At 38.9% G+C, this 17,789-nt stretch overlaps 1 protein-coding gene across 3 annotated transcripts in view; it reads right to left on the reverse strand.

Moving 5' to 3' along the window:
- Positions 1 to 477: 477 nt before the first annotated feature.
- pik3cb (phosphatidylinositol-4,5-bisphosphate 3-kinase, catalytic subunit beta) overlaps positions 478 to 17,789 on the reverse strand; it is a 188,408-nt gene continuing 171,096 nt past the window's right edge. For all 3 annotated transcript variants that reach the window (XM_072572810.1, XM_072572808.1, XM_072572809.1), the window contains 4 exons: positions 16,567 to 16,690; positions 13,714 to 13,859; positions 9,841 to 9,973; positions 478 to 4,584 (listed from right to left, as the gene is read on the reverse strand). In XM_072572810.1, coding sequence (XP_072428911.1) covers positions 4,447 to 4,584; positions 9,841 to 9,973; positions 13,714 to 13,859; positions 16,567 to 16,690 — 541 coding nt within the window. In that variant the 3' untranslated portion in view covers positions 478 to 4,446. The remainder of the gene's footprint in view (positions 4,585 to 9,840; positions 9,974 to 13,713; positions 13,860 to 16,566; positions 16,691 to 17,789) is intronic.

Here is a 17,789-nt window from a genome sequence, read left to right on the forward strand (position 1 = left end):
CGACTCTCTTTCCTTGGGTCTCAATATTTACAAGGACTCAGCAGCTACTGTGTCTGTCTCTAACCTACTTTCAGGGCTGGAAGGCAAACTCCACCCTACACTTGTCACCTTCTCCTCAGCAGAACCCACCATCTGGTGGTGGACAATGATTGTCTGCCTGATTGATTATCTTCCCCACTTTACATTCCAAGTTTCTACCTATGAGTGTACACCTAGGATTTTCAATAGAAACCATTACCCTTGCTATTAATAAATGCAGGCATCAGCCCTGACTCTATCATTTTGAAGGGATGTTGATTCAAAACAGAGTTTATAATGTTTTTTTTTCCTTTCTCCTCTGTGACATCACCTTGAAATTGAGATACAGCACACCAAAAATTAACTAGATGCAAACTCTTTCTAACACAGAAGAAAAATTTTGTGACAAAGTTTCATAAAAAAAATTTATTTAAAAACAAAATATACATTTAACAGCCATTTAATGAAAGTCCTTGCAAATTTTCTTCTGGAATGACATGATTTAATATAAACAGGATAAAATTCTGAAACATTTAACAAGTACATTCAAAATCTATGGCAAATCTTTGAAGGCACAGTTTCCTGCATGCCACTTATTTATCATACAGTTTACTTATTTATTACAAGGACACAATTAAATAAATCCACAGTCTGCATAATATTTGGTGGATTATTATAGGAGTGTTGCCCAAGCCCTTATGGAGAAAATTTGTTTTTAAACCCTATAATAATTCTGTACAAATCTACACAATTCAGTAGTAGCAACAAGCATTTTTGATTATTATAAACAATGTACAAAAAGCAGAACAGTAGCATTGATAGTGGAGCATTAGAATACAGATAGTGAGGTTACTGGCTCAAATCCCAAAACCAACCTCAACTGGCATTCAACCATAGCTTATGCTGATGACGAGCTTTGATAATTCTCTACTAATTACAAGGTGGACCATAGCACCCCACAAGCGTGGGAAAAGCCTGACACAGACGAACAATCTGCTGTGCCATTTCTAAGTCTTATGCTCATATTAAGCAGCATTGACAGCAACCATGGAGTAGTCCGTAACTTAATGTTCCACATTTCTAACAGGGAGAATGGATGAGGGTTGATAAACATATGGGAAGATAAAATACACATTGAAAATGCATTTAAACGAAATAAATAATTTATATAGCATAGATCTAGCATACAAATGTAAATCTCAATTAATGGAACATTTGAACACAGTCCTTCTCCATTACCTCTCTATCTTCACAACCACTAGCCAAAGTTAGCAATATATCCTACTGACTTTTTAGAATGCTTTTTTAAAATCAGCTGTATTCCTTTAGATTTGAAAATTTTTTGCGGCTTTTCCCAGGCCAGTATAATGTTTGCCTATATATAGTATTTTGGATGGATTGGAAACAGGCATATATTTCATAATATACATACAAAAAAAAGTAAACCATCCTTATAATTTGGTTTCCTTACTGATGAAATAATTTTCCCAAATAAATAATCAGTTGAGAGCTTCAAGAAATTCCAGTATTACTCAGAATATCTGACAAACATCAAACCTGAACAGTTAAAGGTAAGCTGTAATAATTTCAGGACTGTAGTTGGCATATGTTCATGTCAATCTCAAGCATATAAAAGAGGTATCTCTGCTGAGACCAGTGCTGTCACCATCCTCTCAGTCGAGGCCAGAGACATTAACTATCTGCTAAAGTGCACTAAAATATTAATATCTATGCATTTAGGTTAAACTGTGCAAATCAAAATCACTTCAATTCACTGTTAGGTTAAAAATAAACTTGTCCATCTTACCAGTTTTTTTTTCATATTAAGCACGATGATAAATAGTGGATTTCTTAACTGGAGATTTCTGTAGCGAAGAACTCCAATAATAATCCAAAATTGATACACTGTGCTTGTGAACATTTATTTACCATATAATATTCCACACAGTTAAATCCTGATAACACCACATACCCAATGCTTGTAAGGAAGCTATCTTATTCCAAATTACCCTTTAATAAATTTTCAGCTTAAAAATTGAAAGCAAAGGTTGCATGAACTTGTAATACCGATATTGTTAAAACCATGAGAGCCCTTCACCTGAAAAGGCAGAAGAATTGAGGGTGGTTTCCCCCACTAATGTTTTAATGGCTGCAGCTGTGGCTATGTTGTCACAAAAATCTTTGTATTGCACAAATTACAAGTGTTTGCCTGCAACAGCACCAGGGAAGAGAAAATGCAGTATCATTCCATTAAGCATCAAAACTGCAGTGCTCACTATTACTTTGTTATATATCTTCTCCCTCCATTGAGCAGCACGGTAGATAAAGGCAAATTAAAGCAGCATTAAAATAGCTGAGTCAAAAGAAAAGTGGCAACACCCTGAATAAACAACAGCTGCTGAGGGTCAGAAAAAAACTAACATTCAGATTGAACCAAGTGATCATCTTTGTGGTTAGCTTCAGTGGGCACTTCGGGTGCAGTGTGCTTTGGGTGTATCTAAATGGAATGACAGAAGGCCTCCACCACAGTAGAAACAGTAGTTTTCCAGTACAATTTCACATCAGAATCACTGCAGGACAATCTGGCGTTTACAATTCAAAGATCAAGTGAAAAAATTGTTCCATGTTGTTTGTTAAACAATTTACATTTTGTAAATACCAATACATTCTCTATTCATTTAAACTGTGGTGTAGGTCCAATTTGGGTAGAAGTAGTTCATTCCTCAAAACATTAGTTAGCAAACTTGATAACACTGATAAAAGTGAATCCCATTGCAAAATATCAGATAAGCACATCTGTACTCATGACACATCTGACCACCTGGACAATATCAACTACATCCAAGGTCCATGTTTACATTATGATTACACATGTAATCAGAGTAATTCGTTTGCCTACACGTATCCTCTCTGTTGCCTTTTGTTGAACTGATACTGTTAATACAAGTTTACACAAGATAGGGCAGCTTGTGTGATTGGCACCCCATCCATAATTTTCATTCTCTTTACCACCAACATAAGTGTGTTACATGAATTGTACGCACTTATGTTAACTCATCAAGCTGCCTTTTGACAATTCCTTCCAAACATGTGAAATGTATTCTTTGGAAGGACACGATGCATGAGAGCACCACTACGTGTAAGATTCCTCCCCCCACCAGACCAAGCCACTCACTATCCTGACTTGAAAATCTATCACCATTTCATTGGCGTTGCTAAGTTAAAATCCTGGAACTCCCTCGCTAGTGCCATTGTTTGTCTACTTACAACAAATGGACCAGAAGTTCTCCAGCACAAATCAGAATGGGCAATAACTGCTGGCCCAGCCAGCAATGAGTACATCCCAAGAAAGAATTTTAAAAAGCTACACTCCAGAATGGAATGTAAAAGCTGATTTCAATTTATCCTAATCATTAAAGTGACAGGGAACCTTTATCATTCCTGGGTTAACAGGCTGCAAAATGTAGCTAAAGCCCTTTGAATTAATTCCAATGGTGCAAAATTGAAGCTATCTTTTTAACCATCTCTACAACATCATCTGAAACACACCAAAAAGCGTGACTGAATCACTCAAAAACTAAAGTTGGCTTGACGTGTTAAAATGGAAATTCAGAAATCCACCACTGCTAAGCATTTTCCTTATTCAGAGCTAAGATCTCAACAATGATTGGAGAGCAAAATGGCAATTCTAGGCTTATTTACCATAAATCATCCATACAATAACAAGGAATCAGGAGAAGTAGTGTCATGGGTAGGTGTGCCCAGGTATAAAATACCAGTTTATTTTCCTTCTAGACCAACTATATCATGTTGACCTATTGTTCAAGATTTTCAGTGAAAACAGAATCATTCATTCTCCTTGGATATAAAACAACATCTGCAACAATATGGCACTGACCAAACAGTATGCAAGGAGACAGATACGGAGATGGGTGTTTTACCATGGGATACACTGGTGTTAGCCAAAATCCAGAATTACACAAATGCTTATTTCAAAACAAAATGTATCACCAATTCCTGTTCACTGGATCCTACTATGATCTTTCGATCCAGACCAACTGATTTAAAATACAAATCTTCCACTTAAAATAAATCAGCAAACGTATGAATATAAACACCCAATATCAATCACACAGTATTATATTGATAGTGTTCAATATTTGGTATCAGTCAACCTCAACTTCTGAAAAAAGTGTTGATTTATTCTAAGAGTACCATGCCATTAAAAATCTCAAGGTGAAGCAATCAGTCGCTTGCAGCATGCAAAGTCAGCAAGATCCAGCAAATATATACATATTTCATAACACACTGGAAGTTGGAAGGCATGGAGTGCAACAACTGCAACATTCTCCTGCAATATGGTCCAGAAGGAAGCTGTCTTCTCAATTAAACACCCTGTATTCATTTCAGTGCACTGCTGAAAATGCACTAGGACCATTTGTCTTTGGCCACAATGTGAGCCATCCAGTTCACTTTCGTTGTCCAGCTTTCACGAAGGGCCTCATCAAACTTCTGTCGAAAGTGCTTCAATGCTTCGTCATCACTTTTACCCAAAGCCAGAGAGTCCTGGAGCCAAAAAGGAGGAAATTTAGAAAAACAGGGTTGCAATCTAACAAAGACGTATGACATTGGAAATCACAAAATTAAAAGTCCAATTGGCACCCAACTTTGGCTACCTGAAACTGTCTATTTTGAGGCAGAGAAATTGATAATATCACTTTCTCGTAAGTATCCTTCAGTCATACTAGGCTAGATGCTTTTCTCCCCATTTTGTTTTCTCTTTTATTTGTGGTTGAGACTGAAGCTGCGTTAGAGTTCTGGAGAGTCAAGCCACCATCAGTACAGTGTGTCAGTGCACTATTTGACTATAATTACAGATAAGGTCATTCTATTTCTTCTGCTTTGCATATTCAGTGTTAGGTGTTGGAGGATGCAGCAACTTGGATTGAGTGTTAGTGGTTTAGCTACAGGAGTACCAATAGGATTGAGCATCCAGGCCATTTGTCACTGCTGGGGTACAAACAAACATAGAAAATCGGAGAAGACCATTCTGCCCCTCTAGATTGCCCCATCATTCAATAAGGTCATACTTGATATTTTTCTGTTTCAAATTCCATTTTCCCATCTACCCCGATAACTCTGTAATTATAGTTAAATAGTGCACTGACACACTGTACTGATGGTGGCTTGACTCTCCAGAACTCTAACGCAGCTTCAGTCTCAACCACAAATAAAAGAGAAACAAAATGGGGAGAAAAGCATCTAGCCCAGTATGACTGAAGGATACTTAAGAGAAAGTGATATTATCAATTTCTCTGCCTCAAAATAGACAGTTTCAGGTAGCCAAAGTTGATTTCTCTATCAACCCCCTTTGTCTTTAAAATATGTAATGACCTGGCCTTCGCCACCATCTGAGGCAGAGACTTCCAAAGTCACACAACCCTCAGGAGGGAAAAAAAAAATCTTCTGTCAGTCTGAAACAGTGGTACCTTTTTTTTTGGAAAAACGTTCTGGATTCATACACAAGAAGAAACGTTCTTTTCACATCCACAATTCAGAATGTGAGGAGTTTGCACATTCTCCTCACATCTGTGTGGGTTTCCTCTGGGTTCTCCGGTTTCTTCCCACAGTCCAAAAATGTGCAGGTTCGGTGAACTGGCCATGCTAAATTGCCTGTAGTGTTAGGTGAAGGGGTTAATGTAGGGGAATGGGTCTGGGTGGGTTGCTCTTCGGAAGATCGCTGTGGACTTGTTGGGCCAAAGGGCCTGTTTCCACACTGTAAGTAATCTAATAAAAAAACTAATAAAAATCTCTTGCATTATAACTCACCCAGTGCTTTTCTAAATTCCAATGGAAACAAGTCTGCCCTGTCCAATCTATCTTCATTAGACATTCCCCTCATTCCAAGAATCAATTTAGTAAACTCCTCTGAACCATTCCCAGAGTAGAGCAAAACTCTGCATAGTATTTGAGAGGTCTTCATTAATGCCCAGTGTATCACAAACAACATATTTGCCCAAATCGTATTGTAATTAAGGATAGCATCCCATTAATCTTCCTGATTGCATGCTGTACTAGCATACTATCTTCTTGTAACTCATAACAGAACATCCAAATTCCTCTGCACCTTTAAATTCTTCAATCATTCTCCATTTAAATAAATCCTGCTTTTGCATTCTTTCTACCAAAGTGAACAACTTCACATTTTCCTACATTATAGTCCATCTACCAGGCCAGCCTTTTGCCTGCTCACTCAACACATCTATATCCCTCTGCAACCTCCTTATGTCATCTCCACAACATCCTTTCCTACCTATGTTGGTACCATCTGTGAATTTAGCTGCCATGCCTTTGCACCCCTCATCGAAGACATTGATGGAAATTCTATAAAGATGAAACCCCAACAAATCCCAAAAGGCTCTGCTCGTCACATCTTACCAATCAGACAAAAACCTATTTAAGTTTGGTTTTCTGTCAGCCAGCCCAAGCTTTTATCTAAGCCAGAATGATTTTTTTTAAAACGTGGAGCCTTAGCAAATGCCTCATTGGAATCCAAGTACAGTGCATGTAGACTCCCCTTTATGCATAAACCTTGTTACACCTTCAAAGAACTCCAATAAAGTGGCTCTACACATTTCCCTTTAACAAAACCATGCTATTTCTTCTCAATTACCTTGAGTGCGTGCGTTTTTTAAAGTACAAGTCTATGGTCTCTAACTATTGATTCTAATGCTTTCCCAGTGACAGATGTCAAGCTAACCAGACTGGATTCCTGCCTCCAGTCCTTCTTGACTACAGTGGCTATATTTGCTATTTTCCAGACTGTTGGAATATTTTCTGAAATGAGAAAACGTTGGAAAATTAACATCAAGGCATCGACTACCTCAACAGAAATCTCTTTTAAGACCTTAGATTAAGTTCACTTGGTGACAGACTCATCAGCCCACAGCTCCATCGGTTTGCTTTGTACCACTCTCTCCTGATTGTAATTTCATAGAACCCCCTGAGGCTATTAAAATGTTTTTTTATGCATCTTCTATAGTAAAGACAAAGCAAAATATTTGTTTCATCTGCTATTTCCTTCACATTCTCACTCACCAGAGGACCAACACTTATTTTATACTTACTGTCTCCCTTTTTAAATACTCAAGCTAAGCATTTTTATATTTCTAACTAGCTTCCTCTCTAATTTTTTCCAACTCAATTTATCATGCAGTTATTCTCTGCTGTTCTTTATATTCTGACCAATCAACCGACCTACCACTCATCTTCCTACAATGATGTATTTTTTTATAAGTTTGATGCTTTTCCAACTTTTAAATTTCCTGTGGATGGTGGTTTTATTTAAAACATGAACATACTTAAGTATTTTGAAATCTCTCTCTAAATATCTGCCACTCCATATCTGCTAACCAATCCCCTACCTTGTATTCCATGCTTCTGGATACTGAAGCCACTTATGTTTTTGTATCAGGGGTCCCTGCATTTGAACTAAACATGGGTTCCTGAGCCCACCCATGTCATCATGGCCAGTGCAAACTTCCTTGCTTGCTATCCTTCTGGTTCATCAAGCTGCAGGCCCAGTAAGAGGTCGACAGATCTGAATGGTAGGCAGGCCCAGTTGGAGAGGAAGCCTTGACATCAGAGTTCTCCAGTGACTCTGGACAACTCAACAACCACAACAGGCCTGTATTTAGCCAGACCATTGGGCTAGAGGGGAAATTATTTGACCAGGATTAAGTCTAGCTGTGGTCTTCCATCCTACTGTGACATGCAGCCTCTGGTTCCCCTGGCCTCCTGCTAAGATGGCAACGAACTGTCAGGCTCTGCAGTTGGCAGGGACGGCGGATTTCAATGGTGGAAAACTACCAGCACTGTCACAAAACACCCTGTCAGTAGATGCTAATTTTCTTAAATGGCTGCCCTTCATGGAGCATGCAGCTAAACCAGTTCTCCCCCTGCCCATGGACATTTTCCCAGAGGCAGGAATGCATTGGATAGCCATCCTGACTGATTCCTCTCTTACTTATTGCCCTACCACCTCACCCCTCCCAACCCCGCCGTAACTGCCTCAAAAACCATTTCCACAGAGTCAGAAAAATTCAACTCATTGTATGTCCACAGATGGGTCAGTTTATTTGTGTGAACTGTTTAAAATGATAGAATATCACAAACACTTAGTGTCCACATTATGAACGGACCCGGGGTAATTGAAAAAAAAATAAAAATTATGGAATGATAATACCTCAAAGCAGCCATTTGAGCATTAATTCCCTTTTCTCGTTTGTTATGAAATTTTCTTCAGAAACAACACGTGTGAAGAAGTTGAAAGAAAATTTGACTGCGAACAAGTACTTAGTACAAAAGTACTCAACATATTTAGGTGTATATAGCCAACTTTGATGACATTAAGTAACTCTAATGTTTGCATACTTCAATTAAAGCAAAATAAACTTTTTTTGAATCACCCATTATTAAATATCTGTCATATCACAGAACCAGCAGGAATAATCTTTTGAGATGAGACCAGCGGCACCAGGGCACAGGTAGTTTTTGCAGGCCTTCACATAGTCAGGGTCAGATGTACAGCACTGAAACCAGACTCTTTGGTCGAATTCTGGTCTGCATGGATGACTTGGACCGAAGGAACTGTTTCCATGCTGTATCACATAATACATTCAGTCTCAGCTGACCATCCCAAAAGACATTTGGATGTCCTCACATTGGAAAGATGAAAACAATCACAAACACACCCCACAATCTTTCAGATGTCGATAAATCCTGATCTTAGGTTAGGCAACTTTTGGAATAATGCATTCAATTCTAGTCTCCCTACTATAGGAAAGATGTGAACCTTGGTAGGGTTCAGAAAAGATTTAAAAGGATGTTGCACTATAGGGAAAGGCTGACTAGACTGGGGCTATTTTCCTGGGAGCATCAGAGGATGAAGGGCGACATTATAGAGGTTTATAAAATCAGTAGGGGCATGGGTAGGGCGAATAGTCAAGGTCTTTTCCCCACGGGAGGGGAATCCAGAGCTAGAGGGCATAGGTTTAAGGTGAGAGGGGAAAGATTTAAAAGGGACCTAAGGCACAGCTTTTTCATGCAGAGGGTAGTGTGTGTATGGAATGAGCTGCCAGAAAAAGAGTGGTGGAGGCTGGTACAATTACAACATTTAAAAGGCATCTAGATGGGTATATGAATAGGAAGGGTTCAGAGGGATATGGACCAAATATTGGTAAATGGGATTAGATTAATTTAGGATATCTGATCGAAATGGATGAGTTGCCTGTGTCCTTGCTGTATATCTCTTAGGACTCTAAATGCAAGTAGGCAATTTAGAGTGTCATTGGCATGTACTTCAGAATTGGTGGGAAGGATTGGAAAAAAAATGTGCTGGATCATTTTACTACTGTTGGTCAAAGCAAGGAGAAAGATGTCATCTTAATCCAATACTTGGAAGCGCAGAGAAATGAGTTTGGATAGTTGCAAAGATGTGATCCAATTTCTTTTCCTCATTGCTTGTGTTTAGTTTTTGTTTCCTGTGTTATTCCATGGAATAAGCAATAATGAAAATTCACTGTGAACAAAGGCGTACAAGTCTGTGTTTTAAAGCTCACTGACAGGTTCCCAATGTTTAACAAACTGGTTCAAAAGGCCTCACTTTATGAAAGGTTTCTTTGTTTCATTCTCCACAAATGCTGTCAGACGCGTTCAGTCTATCCAGCATTCATGCTTCTATCTCAAATTGCTAGGCCTCAATATTTTGCTTTAGCATTTCTGAAATAATTCCAATGGAATACAGGTATAAAAAAGTTTTACCTTAAGGTATTGGATATCTTTGATGGAGCTTAGCTCAGGTAGACCTGCTGTCAACATTAGTGCAAACAGAGTAATAAACAGGTTTCCATTCTTGCGCAGAATCAGGTAAGCTTCTTCACAATATTGACGGAACCTTCCAAAAATAGATAACAATACAAAATGCACAACTTCTGGATGTGAAAAGGAGATAAAAATTCAGGTATGACATACATTTTGTTGCAGCAAACTCTGGGTGGTTAATTCACCAGTCTGCCAAGTAGAAAGGGGAATTAACGTTCCTAAATCACTAATGAGGTGCTTGGCTGGCAATGGTAGTATTAAAAGGAGAAAGACTTCAATTTAAGATGAATTCTGCATTTCATTTCAAAATGCTGAAGATAAATATTGGTACTTAAAAGAATCAGTGGCTATCAGTGCAAATCACTCACGAAATTTATGAAAAAAATATTGATGGTTTACATACAACATTTATTTGAGAGTCTGGATTTTGTACTTCTGGCATTTGTGTTTGATCTGTGTCTATGAAAGAATGTAATGATTAACTTGTAGGTATTTCAGTAGCCTTGGTGATTTATTCAGAAGTGTAATGAGTGAGAGGGATCAACAGGGTTTTGGTTTCAGTGGATGTGCTTTTATGAGTAACAGAGTAATAGTTGTACATTAGCTTTCAGACAGAAGAGTTCAGACTTCTTTTGGTTTTGGGGCATTTCAAGAAAGACTTCAAGAAAGGTTTCAAATGTCACACCCGTTTAAAAAGGAAGAGGAACAGAAGATGGGAAAATGTAGGCAGGTTAGGGTTTTGGTAAGATTTTACAGTCCATTATTGAGGATAGATTGTGGAGTACTTGGAAGTGCGTGGTGAAAGAGGGCTGAGTCAGCACAACTTGGTCAAAGGGAGGTCATTCCTGGTAAATCTGCTAGAATTCTTTGAGGTGTCAGTGAGCAAGTTAGACAAAGGAAAACCAGTAGATGTGATCTATTTGGATTTTCAGAAGGCCTTTCTGCTGCTCAATATGATAAGAGTCCATGGTCTTAGGGACAAAGTACACCATGGGTCGAGGATTGGCTGACTAGCAGAAGGCAGAGAGTGGTGATAAAGGGGTCTTTGTCAGGATGGCAGCTGGTGACTCATGGAGGTCTGCAGATGTCAGGTGTTGGGACCACAACTGTTCCTGATTCAGAAATACTAGTATTGCACAACCATCTGATGAAGGAGCAGTGCTCTGAAAGCTAGTTCTTCCAAATAAACCTGTTGGACTATAACTTGATGTTGTGTGATTTTTAACTTTGTACAACTATTCCTGTTATGTATATAGATGTTGGAGTTGAGGCCATTGTTGCTAAGTTTGCAAAGATAGGTAGGGAGATAGTTACTGATAAGGAAACAGGGAGGCTACAGAAGGACATGAACAGGCTAGGAGAGTGGGCAAAGAATTGGCAGATGGAATACAATGTGAAAATGTGAGAAGTTATACACTTTGGTAGGAAGAATAGAAGTTTGGACTACTTTGTAATGAGGAAAGGCTTTGGAAATCTGAAACACAGAGGAACTTAAGAGTCCTAGTTCAAGATTCTCATAAGGGTAACATATTAATGTTCAGTGGGGAGTTAGGAAGGCAAATGCAATGTTAACATTCATTTTGAGAGGGTTAGAATATAAAGCGCAATGATGTACTACTGAGGTTGTATAAGGCTCTCATCACACCCCATTTGGAACATTGAGAGCACATTTGCACCCCACATCTACAAAAGGATGTGCTGGCTTTGGAGGGGGTCCAAAGGGAGAGGTTTACAAGAATGATGCAGGGGATGAAGGACTGGTCATACCAGCAGTGATTGAGGACTCTGGATCTGTACTCAATGGAGTTTAGAAAGATGAGGGGGATCTCATCGAAACTTATAGAATTCTGAGAGGCCTGGATAGGGAGGATGTGGAGAGGATGTTTTCACTGCTAGGGGAGACTAGGATCAGAGGACACAGCCTCAAGAGGGAAGGGAAGACTATCTTCTCATAGGAAGACCTAGGAGAAGAAATTTCTTCAGTGAAAGTGTGGTGAATCTGTGGAACTCACTGCCACAGAATGTTGTGCAGTTCACATTAAGAACCCTTAAAACTGAAGCAAATAGGTTCTTAATTAAAAAGGGGATGAATAGTTAAAGGAGAAGGCAAGTCAATGGATTTGAGAAACATATCAGCCATGATTGAATGGCAGAGCTGACTTGATGGGGTGAATGGCCTAAGTTTGCTGCTTTATCTAGGATTTTTAGAATGTTGACTGAAGCTGGATGTGTAATTTGCCCTTAAAGAAGAGAGATAATGTCAAAATAGTTAAGAAATGAATTCTCAGTGTAGGGAACTTAATTTTAAATTCTAGACCAGAAGTATTTGTTTAAAACCCTAACGGGGTTATTTGATGGTGAGAAAGTTCAAGCTTGATTGTATGAAGATTCAAGGAAAAGGTTATCAGGTTCCCAAGAAATAGGAGTTAGACACAACCAAGTCAAACCGTATGTGCAGTAGGGAAGGGAGTTTGGTCAAGTGTTTGAGTATCATAAAGGGATATTGTTTGTTTTAATAGGAACCTAGTTTACCAGTGTCTTATAAAGGTCTTTAAACTTGAGTTGTCTGTATATAGCTTGATTTATTCTATTTCATATTAAATTTCTTTTTGTGCAAATGTCTACTTTATTGCTAAAACAATATTTACGGTATTGAATGCTTGTGTTTCAATGATGGATCACTTAGTTTTCTTTTGTTCTTAACAATCAAGTCAGATTTCAAACTGGGATCCGTCTTGTCCAGTAACAACAACAGCTGGGATCATACCAAATGTTATTCCTTTATGAGGCAGAATGTTTCAATGATTGAGTGAACCTACAAAACCAAATTAGCTTGAGGGGCTCTTAAAGTAACCACCACCATTAGGTTTCCTTTGTCTAACTTGATTACTCAAAATCAATCAAATAACTCTCAGAAATGAAAATAAAGCATGAGTATTAACATTTTCTGTGAGCTTTTGATCATCAGCATTACACATGAAAATGTTTACCCCTCCATGTTTGTCTTATCCCTATATGCTTTCCATTTGGTAAATGATAATTAGGAGATGAAGCCAATTGTATGCGCTGGACACTAGATACAGAAATGAGTCTGGCTGGATGGAATCATTTGATCTAATTTTCAACAGCAATATTGGGAATTCTAAGCAAGCGAAGTTGGGCTCAAATCTGCATCTTTCCAATTCATGGCAAAGTTCCCAATGCTTACTAATCAAGAACCTTAATAACTTTAAGCTGACTTTACAGAGGACATAAAGGCACACTGAAGTTGTAGTTCTTGCTAGTAAATATACAACACAGTTAGCAAATGATTAATATTACTACCATATTAAATTTATTTTAAACTTCAGAATGGATTCAAGTTTTAGTAATTAAATAATTGTAATTGCCAATTTCTTAGCTTGCTTGTCTTCTTGGGAAATTATAGTAGACTATGCTATCAAAACAGCTTGGATCACATAAGCGGCAACATTGTTATCGTTCTACTATCCTTCAGATGTGCCAAATACATGTGTGCTTAAAATTTTGATATGTTGCTAACTATTGCAGCACTATAAGGAAATATCAGTTATACATAATGTAATTAAGGGCAGGGATAGGGGAAAGGCAGTGAACTAAAATGGTACATATGTTTATAAAAGGGAAGCCAATTTGCAACGCTGTGGTCGCCTAAGAAAGTGCGCTCTAGTTTGGGATATCAATACAAGTCTAACAATTATACCAGAACAATGTGCTGTTATTATTAGTCTCTTTTATAAGAACATGCTCTGATGGAGCCATAATACAACAGATCTGACATGACCATTTAATTACCTGCTAAACTTTTCAGTGTTTCCTGTTTTTCCTTGTTGAATGACATGAATGAAGTCGTAGGTAAGAATAAAAGGCACACGCTCTCTCTTAATCCCGAACTTAGACTTGAAATTGCCAAGAATATGTCCAAAATCAATATGGAAGAGCTTGAAACAGAAAACAGTCAGATTATTCTCTTGTAAAAGGTCTCTGTAATCTTTGAAACTGAAGTGACATCAAAATGATAAGAATTGAAAAACTGCAAACAAAAGGTATTCTTTATTGGGAAGAGAGAGTTGGCAAATATTGCAGTATTCAATGTATTCACAATTTGCTTGATCAACCTGTCATTTCCTGATTTGTATACAGTTCTTATTTGAAGCAGTTCTGTCACTTAAATGGTTGCTGTGGTATCAACCTACACACACTGTGGTATAAAAAGAACAAAATGGTAAAATAAGTTGTGCCCATGGCTGCAGTTTCCTGACTTTGAACCTTACCTAATGTTGAGAGGACCACATAGGCCAACACTTGAACAAGTCTGAGCTCACTCACTGTTGAAACCAGCATGTTAGCACTGCTACTGAATTTAGAAGCCCTACAGTTTGAGAACTGGCCATTCGGCCCATCAAGGCCACACTGACCCTCTCAAGAGTATCCCACCCAGACACATTCCCCGACCTTATTACATTACATATCCCCTGACTAATGCACCTAGCCTACACATCCCTGAACACTATGGGCAATTTAGCATGGCAAATTCACCTAACCTGCACATCTTAGGACTGTGGGAGGAAACTCATGCAGACACTGGGAGAATGTGCAAACTCCACACTGACAGCCGCTCAAGGCTGGAGTTGAACCTGGGTGCCTGGCACTGTGAGGCAACAGTGCCAACCACTGAGCCACCGTGCTGCCCTATTTATCCATTTATAATAGAACTGCTGGATCCAGGGGTGACTCCGGACTGCTTCCAAAGGAGTAACATTATCTTATAAACATAATTGCTCCTCTGTCAGAGGCATCATTACAACATTAGACTAATAACTATCTCTCAGCATGTTGTTTCAAATGTTCAAAGCTTCAATATTAAATACTGCAACATCACAACAGCAAACATGGACACTACCATGCTGGGATTTTGAAAATTTGAACAATAGGTTTTGCAGATATGCATACTTCAGATTTTACCTCACAACTGGGTTTCACAAACACGGTTTGGTGTAAGAAAAGTACTTTTTTTTAATGCATTCTAGGTTCCATTAAATTAATGACTTGGTTAAATTAATAAATCAGTTAGAGGGTTTTGAGAAGATTTGTAGCTCAGGTTGATGTTCTGGATGTAGGTTTGCTCACTGAGCTGGAGGGTTCGTTTTCAGACATTAAGCCACCATACTAGGTGACATCTTCAGTGAGCCTCCGGATGAAGCACTGGTGGTGAAGCCCACTTTCTATGTTTGGGTTTCCTTGGGTTGGTAATGTCATTTCCTGTGATTACATCAATTCCTATGGTGACATTATTTCCTTTTTTTTCTCTCAGGGGGTGGTAAATGGAATCCAAGTCAATGTGTTTGTTGATAGAATTCCAGTTGGAATGTCATGTTTCTAGGAATTCTTGTGCATGTCTCTGTTTGGCTTGTCCTAGGATGGATGTGTTGTCCCAGTCAGAATGGTGTCCTTCCTCATCCATATGTAAGGATACTAGTGAGAGTGGGTCACGTCTTTTTGTGGCTAGTTGCCACAACTAGCCACAAAAAGAATTGACCCAGTCTCACTAGTATCCTTACATACAGATGAGGAAGGACTAGAGAGAGTGGGTCATGTCATGCCTCTAGGAATACACATCCAGAAACTCTAGCGACTCTCCCCTACATTAAAGGCATCTCGGAAATGACTGCCAGACTACTCAGACCTCTTGGCATCATGGTAGCCCATAAACCCACCAACATACTAAACAACTGCTAATGAACTTGAAAGACCCTTTACAGACAACAAGCAAAACTAATATCATTTACAAAATTCCTTGCAAGAACTGCAACAAACATTAGATTGGACAAATAGGCAGAAAAGTAGCCACCAGGATACATGAACATTAACTAGCAACAACACATCCATCCTAGAAGCCAAACAGAGACATGCATGAGAATTCCTCGAAGCATGGCATTCTAACCAGAACTCTATCAATAAACACATTGATTTGGATCCCACTTACCACCCCTTAAGAAAAAGAACAGGAAATGACATCACCATAGGAATGATGTCACCACAGGAAATGACATCACCAACCCAAGGAAACCCAAGCATATAAATAGAAAGCTGGCTATTTCACCAGTGCTTCATCCAGAGGCTCACTTAAGGTGTTACCTAGTATGGTGACATGTCTTAAAACGAACCTTCCAGCTCAGTAAGCAAACCTATATCCAGAAAAAATCTATTATTAAGGAGGTGGGGGCATTGGCTAGATGGTTAGCATGTGATTCAGAATAATGGCACCTTTACAGGACTTCATTTCCGTTCCAGCTGCGGTCAACTGGAGACCAGCGTTTGTGTCCTGCCCCATAGCTAGATCATGGCCTATGCTAAGGGTCAGCAACCATCAAATAATTATGAATACTACCTGAAGAATAATATTAGGGAAGATCAATCAGGTTGAAACAAAGATAGTCTTCGTTCTAGTTTCTCAGTTAACAGACAGCTGTAAAATGTTGACAAACAGGAATGACAGCCCCTACGTTTACATCTTAGCTCTGGCTTTGCAGAGGGTGAAAAGTTACCTGAAAACAGGAATGAATTCTACAACGCTAGCAAATATTGTTGGAAATCACATGTTGCTAATCCTATCTGGAGCTAACTCTTAGATTAATTGGATCATACCTGGCCAGATTCTCGGACCATGATGTTGTCGCTGTGTCGGTCACCAATACCCAGCACATAGGTTGCTACACAGTATCCAGCACATGACAGGGTAAATTCCTCAATTGCTCGTTCAAGAGCATCCCTGTGATCAAGCAGAAGATTTTTTCGTCAAAAAAAAAAGAGCGTTTTGTTTACTGGAACGTTTGGATCTGCATTTATAAACACAACCATACAGCAGTTTATATATCTTGAATTCAGAATGAAATCTTAAAATAGGGTTTTTACATTTGCAATATATAAAATTACTGGGATACAGTGAATTGTGAATGATTTATAAGGGGGTTCTGCTTCATGCTGTACACCTGTACATACAACTTGTCAGATACCAAACAGAAGAGAAGTTGAAAATTTTAAGGAAGCAAAGAGACTAGAGTTAAACGTTTAAAACAATAGTTTTCAGATTAAAAAGTCAGACAAAGTGATTTTGGGAGAGAACTTTAAGGGGGTAGATGTGTAGTAAGTGAAGGATTAATCTCAACTGGTGGTATATGGATGCAAGAACTAACAGAAGCTCACGAGATGAATTTTTAAAAATTCATTCATGGGATGTGGGCATTGCCAGCTGGTCAGCATTTAATGGCCATCCCTATTTACTATTGAGAAGGTGGTGATGTAGTGCTAATCAAGTGGTAGGAACTGCTGGCCAACATGGCAGATTCCTTACTCCATCCTGTTTATGGATCATTTCCCTGGAAGCAGAATAGCAGTGGGAGATGGGGAAGGACTGCATGGTTATCCACCTAAATGGAGCAGGTAGCTGACACATCTCATTAAGAGTTGTTTAAGTCCTATTACAGAGACCAACTGGTGTTTTCCAAGTAGCCTGCAATTTCTCACTGGTAGCAGGTGCCAGTTTAGGTGCCTGATGTTACCCTATGGCTGTAGACCATGGGTCCAGCACTCTAGGCAAGCCAGGAAGCTCTCCTTACCAGTTTTGGTGCCAATATAAGCACAGATTATTCTTTACAGTGGTTTGCCATTATGCCCCTTCATTTTTAAGGTTCTGAGCCACAGCGTGAGTATGTGATGGTGCCAATTCACACAATGTTTGACCTGGTCATCCTCCAACTACTTTGTCTGCACGATTCCCCTGCATTCTCCAATAACTACCTTTCTCCTTGACACTTCATCCACAAGACAACACATCAGTAAATCACCAGCTCCATCATATCCTCATTCCT

Source organism: Chiloscyllium punctatum, chromosome 6 (assembly GCF_047496795.1).
Source record: "Chiloscyllium punctatum isolate Juve2018m chromosome 6, sChiPun1.3, whole genome shotgun sequence".
Taxonomy (NCBI): domain Eukaryota; kingdom Metazoa; phylum Chordata; class Chondrichthyes; order Orectolobiformes; family Hemiscylliidae; genus Chiloscyllium; species Chiloscyllium punctatum.